The sequence below is a fragment of the Xiphias gladius genome, chromosome 21, assembly GCF_016859285.1.
Source record: "Xiphias gladius isolate SHS-SW01 ecotype Sanya breed wild chromosome 21, ASM1685928v1, whole genome shotgun sequence".
In the NCBI taxonomy this organism is placed as follows: Eukaryota; Metazoa; Chordata; class Actinopteri; order Istiophoriformes; family Xiphiidae; genus Xiphias; species Xiphias gladius.
Window position 1 is genome coordinate 8678368 of NC_053420.1, and position 14435 is coordinate 8692802.

Consider the following 14435-nt stretch of genomic DNA (forward strand, 5'->3'; position numbering starts at 1 on the left):
GATCTTATAGCAGTTGACAAGAACGTTAAAGGAATACCCCACCAAAAACCCATGTTTTCAGTAGGGCAGGAGCCACCAGGTGTGACGCTCACCTGCCCTGAAGCTGAGCTCGTCCTGCTCTTGGCCTTCATAGTCGTACAGCGCTCTCACTCTCACGCCTTTGCCCACATCTTCGTCGAAGGGGTTCGTCCCTCCGTTGGTGTCGTTGCCTGAGTTCGGGGCCGTCTGGTCCTCATCCGACCACTCTGTGGAGGCTGTGTATGCCTGGTTCTTCTCATAGCTGCTGACACTGAACGCAACACATTTCAGCAGAACATTAACCATTATTAAGTATATTACTTCCACTGTGTATGATTTGTTCCTTGTCAGTGTGTAGTTTGATATGTATCTCGTTCTTATACAGCTACAATCATAATACTATAAATAGTACTACAGTACTTTCGCAACCATTAGCAATTGTACTTATATGGTTGTATCTGTGATAAAATATGATGCTAGTTACTCATTTATAAAACACTTGCAAATAAAACTAAATCACATTATTCAAAATTCCTTTAAGAAACCAAATATTAAATCTGCAACAGACACTGGCACTTAGTTTTGGGCGTCAGAGATGTTACAGCTGACATTTATAAGGTGATCTGAACCAGAGTATCTCCAGAGCTTAAATTAAAAATATTAAGTTTATCAGATTCTACCTTCCCCGGTCTCCAGCTTGAGCGTGGTCTACTGCTGTCGTGATGTTAGTCAGCATGACTCCATCGCTGCTTTTCTTTGACTTTTCTTTCTTGGAGATGCTATGGCTAAGGTCTGAGTTGTACTCCTGCAAAACACGAGACAAGACGTGTTAAGTTTTGGATTTTCTGCCCTGCACAGAAACTGTCGTTCAGTCCCAGGTATCACTCAGTATGTTGCGTTTGAGTTGCACTCATTTTGAGCTGGACGCTGCCTTAGTGTTCTATAACCACCTTTTTTGCACTTTCAATTCGCAAAAAGTTGGGCTCTCCATTTGGTCTCATCAAAAGTAATTATACCCTCAGCTAAAACTCTGATCACTTTGGAGGATGCAGTTTGTGGTGCTGTTGAAACGTTTCGTTTATTTAGCCTACCCTCACTCATAGAAATGGGTTTGACAAAATGATACAAACACCTTCTCTGTATAATGTGATACAATTCAACATCACCACAAACTGACAGCTGAGTGTATTTCTCTTTCATCTTTGTCATTATTTCTCCAGTCAAACAGGGAAGATGGAAAATGTGATGTGAAAATTGGACGGCAATTATGTCTCCAGTGACAATATATTGTCTTCAATTTGTATTTATGGATGTTTGATGCAACTTAAGATGGTATTTCTGTACCTCAAACTGTGGCCAGTTCATATGCATGCCGGGGCCATGGCTGTTGCTGAACCACTTCAGATCTTCCTGCGGGCTGGCTGACGTGATGGTGCGCTCGAGTTCTCTGTACACTGTAGCATAACTGCGAAAAAACAGCAAAGCGATTTAGGGATCCGCGTAGCGATCAGCTGATCTCGTTGTGTTAGCCATTTTTAAACGTCTCAAACCTTTGGTTCTCTGTGAGGTTGAGGTGGCGCTTGACATCCAGCAGCACCTCCCTGAGGAAGCTCAGCCTCTTCTCTTCAAACTGCTGGCACTGGTCGAACACCTGCTCCATGTTTTCCATGTACTGAGGGGTGCACTTACTCAGCTCATCCAGAGCCTTCTCATACTTCTCCCTCGCCTAGGTTGTGACACAAAGACAGGCAACAAACTCTTAGCAGCAACAAATAAATGTGAAAATGTTATCCAGCATTTCAATGACGTGGGAATGATGAGTCTTCTGTGGTCAAAAGTGAATCTTATCAAACTTGAACGGACAATAAATGTGCCTTGAAGCAAAAGAAAGAATCATGGTTCAAGGGTGTGAAGGTCAAGGCAGTCAGAGAATTCAGAGTCCACTTTACCACAGAACAGCTCGTGTTGAAGTAGTGAGGGAGAGATATACTGTAGAGGGGGAGGTGTGGTGTTCAGTCACACATTAACAATGCTACACTGACTCCAGCTATGCTGCCTTTATAACACTCGGCCCAGAGAAACCAGCTCTTCGTCTTAAAATAGCCAGTGAGCTGATTTGCTTTCACTCGATTGAGGAAAATAGTTTTTGCATAACGATGATCCCACAGGCCTGTTGGAGCTGCAGCAGCTGATGCCCTCACTTTCTGTGAATCCTGTTTGCACTTGTCCACTTTCTCGTGGAGTTTCTTCTGCTGGTCAGCTGTCACAGAGGCCTCTCCCTTACTGTTGGCCTCCCTGGTGGACGCCAGCTTCTCCTCTTTGCAGGCCATGTGGTACGACTTCTTGGCAGCCTCGAGCTACGGCGGAAAGATGAAATAATCAAATTCAACTTGTGGAGGAAAACCATTTTAGTACTAATGATTAACGCTGAGTAAATCTGCACATATGACAAATACACACAAACGTAATCAGTAAAAAAGTTCGCATAAATGAAGTGGGGCTGCGACTAACAATTATTTTCTTGTTTAATAATTGTTTGGTCATTAAAATGTTTGTCTGACCATCAGTCTAAAAATCAAAGATATTCAATTTACTATCACATAAGAGAAAGAAAAGCAGAAAATCCTCATAATTAAAAAGTAAAACAAGGGTATATTTGATATATTTGCCTGAGAAATGACTTTAGTTGCTGGTTATTTTTCTATTGATTGACTAATTGATTACTGGACCTTTTACTTAAATTGTTTCAGCTCTAAAATAAAGCCTACGGGATATCATATTCTAAAACAATTAACGTTTTATTCTTTTTAGAAAATTGTTACATGAAGTCGTGACTGCAGCAGGACGTGATAACCAGGTCTTTTACTAGTTACATTGAAAAATGCATTGACATTTGTCATTTTCCACAGATGCAGAACATAAAAGACATAAAAAAGTCAGTTTTCCCAAATTACAAAGAAATATGTTTTCCCTCCATATCTGCTGCCACCTCAGTTCAGACTGAGGTGAAGAGAATTTATAGTTTTTTCTCACATTTCTCTTTACTGGGTTCACTTTTGCAATAGTCTTCACACTTTATCACTCATTACACACTGACCTAAAGAACACTAACATCAGGTGGCATTAAAATATGGATCTCTTTTGTCTTTGAAGTAGCTTTATTTATTTATGTTATTGCATGGGTTTTGCTACCATACAGTATATGTCAGAGAAATTAACTGGAAAATTCTTCAATAGGCGATTTTTTTTTTTGTGTGCCTTTTTTGCATAGAGAAATTCCAAGTGCACAGAATGAAACTAAAGTAACTCCAGTAATGCAATATAAAACTATAAATAAACATTACACATATAGTGCGTGTGTAGAATAGCTACAGGTGTAGCAATGCAACAGCATTAATCAACCCTGTCTTGTCATCCATATCACACCTCATGTCCTGTCTTCTGTAAACCTGGGAAAGAATCATTTTGCAGCCTGATCCATCCCTGACAATATTCCGCAGACACGTCCAGACATCCAACATCACTGTGTCCAAGAGGGACGAATCGTTCTGGATTCAGCCTCACCTGTCCCCCCTTCCCCACCTGGCACTAGTTTTTCATAGAGGTGGGCCCACAGTGTTGTATTTCCCTATTAGGAGTTCTTGCTTTTTTATTTTTTAGTTCTTTTTAGATTTAGATGTAGCAGAATGTTGCACATTATAGTCTAATTTGCAGTAATTTCGTGCTATGTCAGGCTTTGAATGTAAATTTTTTTAAAAATCGTACGTAAACTTGTAAAATGGAGTGTAAATACACAGGGTTTTGGTGGTGGCTGAGTTTTTAAGCCTGTTCAGCGCTTTGGTCAACTGTGGTTGTTTTAAATGTGCTATATAAATAGATTGTGAATTGACTTTGACTGGGGAAAAAAGTTCATGAATATTGAAAGATGTGGCTATTGAGTGCATTTTGTTTCAAAGCCTATGAAAAGTGATCCACTTTACTCCACAGTCGACTGCCACTGTGCTGAATGTTTGAAGAGTTTTGAAAAAGGGGAAGTCAGTATTGAGAAATGTGAGTAAGCAGATGTAAAAACTGAAATATCATATTTGAGAAACTCAACAGCAACTCATCTTCTCAGAAACAATGTACCAGTTACTGTTGAGTTTTTCAAATGTAATTTTTCAAAGCTGTCAACTAAATCTGATACTCAGGAATAGATCATTAAAAAAACAAAAAACAAACACAAAATAAAAAAAACCGGGCCCTCACCTCTTTTAGCTTTTTGGCCCATGGTTTCTGGGCCTTCTTAAAGCCCTCGTCTGCCTCTTTGGTTTCCTTGAATCCTCCCATCATCTGCTTGTGGTAGGAGTCTTTCTGCCAGTTCTTCACCTTCTCAAAGTCCTCGTTGATCAGGTTGTTTTTCACCTCCTGGTGAAGCTCGCTCACTTTCTCCGCCTCCATCATCACTGCCACCCAGGCTCGCTCAACTGTGCCGTACTGAGGCCCTGGCGAAGGAATGAAGGGCGAGTAAAACATGGAGGCGTCAAAATCAGAGCAAAAAACATCAGACTTCACAAACACCTCTTACCTTTCTCCACCAGCTGTCTCCATCTCTTGGACCACTCGGTCAGCTGCTGTGCGTAGGCTTTCTCGATTTTGGCACGCTCCTGGATACAGTTCATCAGGTCGTTGCAGAGCCGGTGACCATCGTCAATCCGCTTCACTGTACGTTTGTAGTTCGCAACCTGACATAAAAACAATGTCTCAAGTTACTTTCTGTAATTTTAGTTGACTGGAAAAAAGTAATTTAGAATACAATTTATATAATCCCTTTCGTTTTTACTGTCACTTTTTCCTGACATTTTTTATTTATTCTTTGGTGTTCTCTTTGAAAACTGCACTGTTTTAGCCTCTGATTCAGCCTCGGTAACGAATCTGGGGTCCGGTGTTGATTTACTGTACACCACTCCTCAAATGTAATGTATTAAAGGAACAGGTCAACATTTAGATGCTTTCTTGCCAAGAGTTAGATGAGAGGATCGACATACAATTCATATCTGTGTGTTCAGTTCGGAGCTTAGCTTAGCTTAGCATAAAGACTAGCCTGGCTGTGAAAAGAGTTAACAAAACCTGGATGTAAATTTATGAGCTTCAGGGGTGCTGAAAGGTGGGTTTTTGAGCTAAGCTAACTGGCTGCAGGCTCTAGCTTCATAATTACTGTCCCAGCATGAGAGTGGAATCAATCTTCTCATCTAACTCCCATCAAAAAAGCAAAAAAGCGGCAAACTATTCGTGCTTACTTCCTCCTTGGAGAATAGTACGTGCTCTTAATTTACTTAGGCGAGAGCTGCAACTGATGATTAATTTCATCATCGATTAATCTGTCATCGATTAATTAATCTCTATTCATTTTTTCAATAAAGCATCAGAAAACACTAAAAAATGCCCACCATAAATTAGTCCTAGACCACAAAGTAATAATAATGTAAGACCAAGAAAAGCAGCAAATTCTTACATTTGAGCTCCTGGAGGAATCAAATATTTGACATTTTTCCTTTAAAATTGTCTTAAACATTTTTAAAGTAGTTGCCAATTAATTGTCTTTCGATCAACAAATGAATTAATCAACTCCACTTCAGGAGTGCAAAGATAATCTTTAAGGATTGATTAATGTGGATGGGATGCAATTTGCTATTAGGAGCTGTTCTTTGTGATTTATGCTCATTTTTAAAAATCATTCTGCTAATTTGAAAATTAAGAGGTGATGTAGATATTTTCCAGTGTCCCCTTGTTTCTCGCTGGTATAAATTATCTGCTAATTATAGCAAAAAAGTGTCATTATCTCATTTGTTGGTTGTCATGGATGAAGTTGGCATGATGTGACAAGACAGATTTTGTTTTATGTTACTGAGAAAAATGCTGCATACTGTACTGCTGTTGTTGGGTTCGTTGTATGAGGTGTAGCCTTTAAAAGCAACTCTCCCCTCAGCCTGCAGGTGATGCACTGAACAGACCGGAGGGAACAGAAGGGAAGAGACCGCTGCTGCCGTGTGTGTGTGTGTGTGGTGTTATGCAATGAAGGCAGGGGGGGTGGGTTAATGTCATATAATTTACAACTCTCTATGGTCGCAGGAGCAGAGAACCTCCCAGAGAACTGTTAGCTTTGCCCAGAGACAGAGCGAATCTCAGCTTACTGTGTTCATTTCACACCTCTGTTACAGAGAGAAAGGGGCTGCCTCTCTGCTGGATATGTGATAGATGTTTACCTGTGCCTCACTCAACAAATCTCAGATGTGGACTAAATGAAAGCAGCTGTGGACAAACGATTGTATTCCACACCAGCCCTGTGCTTAGGCCAGCCGAGTCAGCGATCGGCAGGCGGCACTGCAGCAGCTCTACTGTAATGCAGTGAGTGACTGTGATGTAGAGACCGTGTGCTGGAGGCAGACACCTTTGCTGCGCCAGCTGATTCCTGAACACACCGCCTGGCTGAAGAGACGCGATGAGGATAAAACGCAGCCGAGTCTGGGGGGAAATGGATTACAAAACCTGAAGATATGAAGTGACAATACGTCTTCTCTGTCTAGAATAACTGCTGAGTCAATCCATCATACAGTACATACTGTGTCTAAACATACAGCTACATGATAGTCAGTATTATCTGTAGCCCAAGAGGTGGTGAACTTTTTCCTGCTTTGTACACTGTGAGCAGCCACGGGCTCTCATACTGTGTATAATGAATGGACTTCTGGGTACTTGGTGCTCAAATTACATCAAACCATTTGCGCTCAGAAAAGGCTGTTGGTGACATAATCTTCTGGGAAAAACCCAATGCAACATACTGCCATCTAGAGCTAAAACAAATAATCAGTTATTCATTCGAAAAAACAATGCCACTATTTTTATGGACGACTAACGGTTAAGTCATTTTTCAAGCAAGAATGCCAAATATTCCCTAAATCCAGCGCCTCATTTGTAAGGCTTTTCTGCTTTCCTTTGCCTTATGTGACAGGACGCTGAACATTTTGGGGTTTTGGACTGTTGGTCAGACAAAACAAGCAAAATGAGGGCATTGTCCGAGCAAGGTTCACCAGGTTCAACTTTAAGGCCTTGTTAACTGTCAGAAAACCAGTAGGGACAATAAGACCAAGAATTTTTTTATGAAGTACTAGATCTTATTGACGTTTATATGCCATTTCTGACAGTATTTCCCAGCTGTATATGACACTAGTTCTTAGTAATATAAGTAATCATTTAACGTGACCTGGACCCAGATAAGTGATTATGAAATTTAAAAAATAATTTAAGTTTGTTTGGGTTTTTTGTTTGTTTGTTTGTTGTTTTGTTGCTAAACCTGACCACCTTGTTACTATGGCAAGCAATAATAATAATAATAATAATAATACTACTACTACTAATAATAATAATAATAATAATAATAATGATAACAAAACTATCAGAAAGCCTCCCGCATGCTTAATCCACTGCCACACCTTTCTCACTTGTAGTTTACAGATGTACTGTATAATATTTCCCGACAGGCAACAATAACGTAGAAAAAAATGATGTAATTATAATAATTATACATAATCTAAGCAATTAATCGACTAATTGGGAAAAAATAAACATCAGATTCATAAATAATTAAAGTCATTGTTAGTTGCAACCCTACTGTCATCCATCCATTAACCTGTCATCAGGTACCATTAGCAAATTCTTGCTTTTTTAAATAATAATATTTAGGTGTCAGAATACAGTTGGTGCCCCATATTTTTTAGCAATCACAGGACAACCATGATAAATCAGTTTATTACTATTTTAGTCACATGATGTGGATTTGTCTGCTGCAACAAGCGACTGCTGCTTGACAAAGATAGATGGCTTCAGTTTGCAACATTTATTTGATGCAGGTCCCTCTGTCGTTCCCATCTTTAAAAAGGAGACAGAAGTTTGAGGAGTCAGCGTGAAAGTCAGGTATCATCTATCTGTCTGTCTTTTATGAATCTACATCTGTGCACAATGATGAATAAAAATCCCACCTGTTCCACGATCAGGCCCTTCAACAATAACCAAGGCTTCGTGGCTACACCCAAAACGTGGGACTATTTTTAATTGAAAAATGGAGCAAGTGAGACAGAAAAGCAAGACAAACTTCATGGACCAGGAGGTTGATGGACTGAAAATTAGGTTCTGCTAAACTAAAATTAGTAATTTAGCAAATTCAGGGGTGGCTTATCTAAAAACAGAAAAGACACCATGAGGGCAGTCGATGTATGCTATGAGCGGTGTCACCAGTAATAAGAGCTGTAGTGGACGTGAAGAAAAAATGACCTTAAAGTAACAGGTCATTAAAGAGACATCAGAGTCACAAGAGGATTCAGAGTAGCACTGCAGTGTTCTCAATAGATGACAAAATTGTTGCAATCATTTGTTAGAAGTCCCCTCATGTTTACACTGAGAGTCAAAGTAGTAAAAAAATTGTTTTTGATTATTGCAGTTATTTTAGCACTTGCGTGGCAAAAGATTTAGCTGGCTTAGACAACTCACTCAAAAATAGTGGTACCAAAACAATACTGTACAAAAATGCTGAGTGATTAAATATGGATGCCATTAAAATATCTGTGTATGTGATCGAATGCTGCCGGTGAAGCTGTTGCCACAGTATGCATACCGATGAGCACATGCCTGATTTACGTTCAAATCTGTGCCGGCATGCAGCAGATAAACGAGGCCCCGGATCTATCTTCTCACCTCCCTGACAAAGCAGGTTCAGCAGGAGTTTATCACCTGGCAGCGTCAGCCCCCAGTTAGGTCTAATCTGTCAAAAACTGCTCCCTGGCATCTCACCTCCCAGAAACTGTCTGTAGTCTCCTCCTGGCTGGCGGACTCGTCGTAGGCTCCAGACATGGTCCCAGATCTGGCAGGATGGCTTCAGGCTGTGTCGGTCTGCAGCAGAGTAACGCTCCTCATGCACTGTAAGAGAAGAAGAGCACGGAGGAGGGTAAACAAAGACTTTGTGCATCGTGAACAGAGGGATACGTGAGATGCATAAACACCCTCTGAACTCATAAATCTGGTTATAGGCTGCTGTGATAAAACAAGCATACACATTTTTTGGTTTCGTTCCATCACTTGTAGACTAAGTACTTATTCCTACAGCTCATATGATCACAACATCATAGTCTTAATCTTAATTCTTTGTTCAGACTCAGTGTCACAGATTTCAAAGTGGAGGCCAAATAATTATATAACCAGAAAAAGGCAGTGCACATGAAACATTTATACAAGATGCTTAGAAACAATGAACCACACCGACTTAAGACAAGTAAAGCTGCGCTTTAAAGAGCATTGTATGTGTATGTATAACGTTTTTACTTGATAAATTGATAAATTACAGTTCTGGACATAAGCACTACCATAATCTTCCTTTAATCGTCACAACTTTGCAAACAGATAGTATGTAAGGTGATACCACTGAATGAGCTAATACACATTTGTACAAAGGCCATACTAAAGGTGACGTGTTCAGTGATTACCGCCAGCGGAATGTGAAAGTTCACTATCAGAGTTGTACTTTACTCAGTACTATCCATACACTGATGTCAAGTGGGCTCAGGCACTTACAAAACCGCAGTCACCCTCATAACCTGAGTGCTCCTGGCTATTTGCTCTCTACTCCCCTGAGATGACTTTTTCCATAGATGTAATGACTGGCTATTAATTTTCAGTGGCATCGCCGCACCCAGCCTCTGTCAGAACACTGCCGCCTAATTGCAGAATAATCTTCCCTCATTTCTAGTCAACTAACATTATCCAAAGGCCTCGCTGGAACACCTCATGCTGCTGCAGAAATTACGAACTTCGACATGATTGCTAATTATGACACTTGCAGAAATTAGGGCACAAAATGACTTCCAAAGTGAGAGGAGAGACAGTGAAAATTAAAACTATCTATCTGTCCACCTGCCTGCATAAACTACCTACTTACCTACCTTCCTATCCTTGAATGGATTTCTGAACAGGCCCAGGAGCCCAAGGGGTCAAGGGGCCTCTGTTCGCAGAGACTATTAATACTTCTTGTTGGAAAGTCAATCAAACGACTAAGAAGAGATGCAAAATGACCACAAAGAGACATAAAATGATTACAATTAAACACATAACTACCACAAATAGATGTAAAACAACCATAAAGAGACGCAAGATGACCACAAAGATAATTTTGAAGGCAATCTGTGGGTATTGTTGCTATGTAGGAGGGGTGGGGGGCCTTTTACATGTCTCCACAGGGACGAATCATTAAAACAAAATCCCCACAAAAAGGCAGTGATCTATAGTGCATACAGAAAGTATTCAGACCCCTTCACTTTTTTCACATTTTGTTATGTTGCAGCCTTATGCTAAAATCTTTCAAGGTCATTTTTCCCCCTCATCAATCTACATTCAAGACCCCATAATGACAAAGCTAGAAAAGAATTTTATAATTTTTGCAAATTTATTAAAAAGGAAAAAGTGAAATACCCGTAGACATACAGTAATTATTCAAGCCCTTTTCTATGACACTTGAAATTTAGCTCAGGTGCATTTCTCTTGATCATCTTTGAGATATTTCTATGCCTTGATTGGAGTCCACCAGTGGTAAATTCAATTGATCGGACAGGATTTGGAAAGGTAAACACCTGTCTATATAAGGTCTCACAGCTGACAATGCATATCAGAGCAAAAACCAAGCCATGAGGTCAAAGGAACTGCCTGCAGAGCTCAGAGGCAGGATTGTGTTGAGGCACAGATCTGGGGAAGGCTACAAAAAATCTTTCTGCTGTATTGAAGGTTCCCAAGAGCATAGCGGCCTCCATAATTCTTCACTGGAAGAAGTTTGGAACAATCAGGACTCTTCCTAGAGCTGGTCGTTCGGCCAAACTGAGCAATCGGGGGAGAAGGGCCTTGGTATGAGAGGTGACCAAGAACCCGATGGTCACTCTTGCTGGGCTCCAGAGATCCGGTGTGGAGATGGAAGAAACTTCCAGAAGGACAACCATCACTGCAACACTCCACTGATCTGGGTTTTAAGACAGAGTGGCCAGATGGAAGCCATCTCGTCAGTGAAAGACACATGAAAAGCAGCTTGGAGTTTGCAAAAAAAGCACCTAAAGGACTCTTAGACTGTGAGAAACAAGGTTTTCTGGTCTGATAGAATCGAGTTTGAACCATTTGGCTTCATTTGTATTGCTTGTCCTTCTGGAAGTTTCTCCCATCTCCACACAGGATCTCTGGAGCTTAGCTCTTCGTCCTTCTCCCCGATTGCTTTGTTTGGCTGGGCAGCCAGCTCTGGAAAGACTCCTGTCAAACTATTTCTCCAGCACACTGATTTTGTGCCTGTACCTCACACATTGAAAACAGAGAATAATTTTGCTGCAAATAAAGTGGATTCCTGCTCGAAGTCAACATAAAAAGCACAATTTGATTTGTGACAAAAGTTAATGAAACATTGAGAGATTGTTCCAGCTCAGCAGCATATACTGTATGTAGTGCATATTTATGTTTCTTTGTACGGCAAATTCTAACTGAAACCACTAGCTGATTAGAAATTGACGGTGAGATTATTATATCATTATTAACAAAAACCCTGACAAAGCGAAAGCCGTTGATGAAGAAGGTTTTGATGCAGAAGAGACAGATATGAAACAATAGAGAGAGAAGGAGCAGTGATGTGTTTTGATAGGAGATCGGGGGGGAGGGGTGGGATCTGCATGGGTATTTGGGTCAGCCATGGACCAATGGATGGAGCAACACTTTTCACAATGAAGGGCAGAGATTAAATTAGAGAGGGAAGTGAGGAGGCTGAAAAAAAATCCAAAATCCAGTTAATCGAGGGAAATTTCCACAGTGGTTTAACCCAACAGCTTTGGGAAAAACCGGATGCAGCGTGGGGTAGAGAAGTGGATGTTTATCATGCTTGGTTAATCCATTAGCAACATGTAGAGAGGGGCTTTTGTTCAGGATAGCCCTTTGCTTGGCTCTTATAAAGGCAGATCGCAGTGTAGGAAAACAACCACTGACGGGTGTCTTCCACTTTTTATTAAAGCCAACAAGTGAGACAGAAATTTTGACACAAGTCTGACTGTGGTTCTAATTTAGAGTGCACCATCTAGGTAGTTATTAATTGTAGAGAGACAAACAATACGTACCCACACACACACAAAAAAACCTACAAATTGGCAGCAGCATCTGTGGTTTAGTCACCATCACATTGCTTTGATTCATTCTTTACTGACTCCTCTTCTTCCTCAGTACAACCTGCAGTCTCAACACTGAAAGATCCACATCCTCACAAACAAGCAAGAGCATCGGGAATCCCCATTCCTCTGAAGCAAGTGCACAGGCATCAAAAAGCACCATGACTCGCAGCAGGGCGAGCCAGTAGCATCAGCACGTCAAGAGCATCAAACCCCAAGACAAAGGCCATCAACACACCCAGAGAGATGTTGAACACAGCCCCCTGCAAAAGCAACAAAGGCTTACCCCCAGTCCTCCATTTACAGCGGCTAAGGCTACAGCTAGGAGAAAAGAGACACGTGGGCTCCTCCAGCAGCACAGCCCCTCTCCTCCTCCTGGCCTCCCCTCCTGTTCGTTTATTTTTGCTCAGCGCTGCCCACCGTCCTCTCTGCCTGACTGAGCGACCGAGCATCAGCGTGCAGAGCAGAAGAAGAGGAGGCGGTCACTTTAATCTGTGATCTGAGATCTTCCTGCACGTAGCACTGTGCAGGAAACGACTGCGTGTGTGTGTGTGTGTGTGTGTGTGTGTGTGTGTTTCTCAATGAGTGAGGGATAATCCTGTGGTGTTTTGGTTGAAAGGCTCAGACAGAGCTGTAGGCCAGAGAGACAGTGAGGAGGGAGAGAGGGAGAAAAGGGGGGAATAGGGCAGGCGGGTGGGCTACTGTTTATGAGCAGCGCTGGAGATGCTGTAGTGTGGATGTGTGAGGCGTTCGATTACCAGACTTTGTTGGAGCAGGACAAGAATATGAATGGTCAGTCATAACAGACGGGATACATTTGAATGCCTCTACAAAAGCAGCACACGCTAGGTATTTTTATTGAAGTTATTACTCTTGGATATTGTAGAGTCTGATATTAGTGTATGGCCACAAGTTCAGACAAAATGCGTGCATTAGACAAGAGCACAAACCATTGATGTTCCCAATCCTGTCCATGCTCCAAATGGAGATCTAGTAGCATGTAGCATACCTGTGTATTCATTTATAAAGGTTCCTGGTACTATGCACCTTACTAATGAATGAACTGCGATACAGCTTCATGTTAGAGACACACATTACTCTGACCGACTTTAAAGCTTTACTATATATACTATATATATACATACACATGTGTAATTTGTTCTCAGGTCTCAAAGAGATCCTGTTCTCAGTGCAATTTCCTGAATTAATAAAGGTTAAGTAACTAACTAAGATGGCTACTTTTGGAAATGCTGTGAAAATGAAATGCTCAGACCTAGATAAAAGTAAAGTCTAAATCTCCTTTTTTGGTTCACAGAATTATGCATCAGAGGCTCATGTGCATCAGGTTAGACATGCAACTGATGCAGACTGGTTGGTCTGCTGAGTTTCAGCTGGTTATACTTCGTCCTACTCTCTGTGTTTTTGATCACAGGTCATATTGCTACTTCTGAGCTGCTGTGATGAGATATCAGTCATCTACTGTGAGATCGGCTGTAGAGGCCACACAACATTGTACTCTAACTCCAACGTTGTAAATTTACCTGCCACGCAAGCCCTAATCTTACCATGTTGTTTTACAAGAGCCCAGTTTTATAAAAAGTGCAGCTGGAGTTTTTAGATTTACAGACTCTGGAAACGTTTTTCCAAAAGCTCACTTATTTCACCTGAGTGTGGACATACTCTAAGAAGGAGGAAGGGAAGACCAGAGGAAAAAAGCTGTCGAAGGTGGAATGAGAGGAAGTTTCAAGATTTTGGTCCAGTGAACCAGGTATAAAAAGAGGCTCCATTTCAATACACCACATATTCCTTCAGCAGGCTCCGGTAAAAGACATGCAGAGTGGGGACTAAGTATCGAGAGATTAACACATATCAAGCTGAGCATATGAAGGGTGGCGGTGAGTCTGCGATAGTTAAACGTAAGCTGCTCAGAATTTGCATAAAAGGCCAGAGACCAGGTCTGTGCTGATGACATGGCAGCCATAAAGTGATTAATAATTATTCCACTTTTCATAAAGTTCAGAACAAAAGGAAGCTATGCAACTATACTGGATGTAGAGGTAAAATACCAAGACAAATACAATCATAAAGTTATGAATAAATTCATAAATGTATGAATTTGCATGAGCCTTCTCCTTCACAGCATTATTTAAAGCACAGTCATTATCCATCACATACTGTGCTTTCCAGAAACCAGGGGAACATTAG

At 41.0% G+C, this 14435-nt stretch overlaps 1 protein-coding gene across 1 annotated transcript in view; it reads right to left on the bottom strand.

Moving 5' to 3' along the window:
* pacsin1b (protein kinase C and casein kinase substrate in neurons 1b) overlaps positions 1-14435 on the bottom strand; it is a 30380-nt gene that overhangs the window by 1271 nt on the left and 14674 nt on the right. The window contains exons 2-9 of the mRNA XM_040115566.1: positions 8845-8970; positions 4586-4742; positions 4267-4502; positions 2220-2375; positions 1569-1744; positions 1363-1483; positions 699-823; positions 93-289 (exon numbers count right to left, since the gene is read on the bottom strand). Of these exons, the coding sequence (XP_039971500.1) occupies positions 93-289; positions 699-823; positions 1363-1483; positions 1569-1744; positions 2220-2375; positions 4267-4502; positions 4586-4742; positions 8845-8904 (1228 nt within the window). The 5' untranslated portion in view covers positions 8905-8970. The remainder of the gene's footprint in view (positions 1-92; positions 290-698; positions 824-1362; positions 1484-1568; positions 1745-2219; positions 2376-4266; positions 4503-4585; positions 4743-8844; positions 8971-14435) is intronic.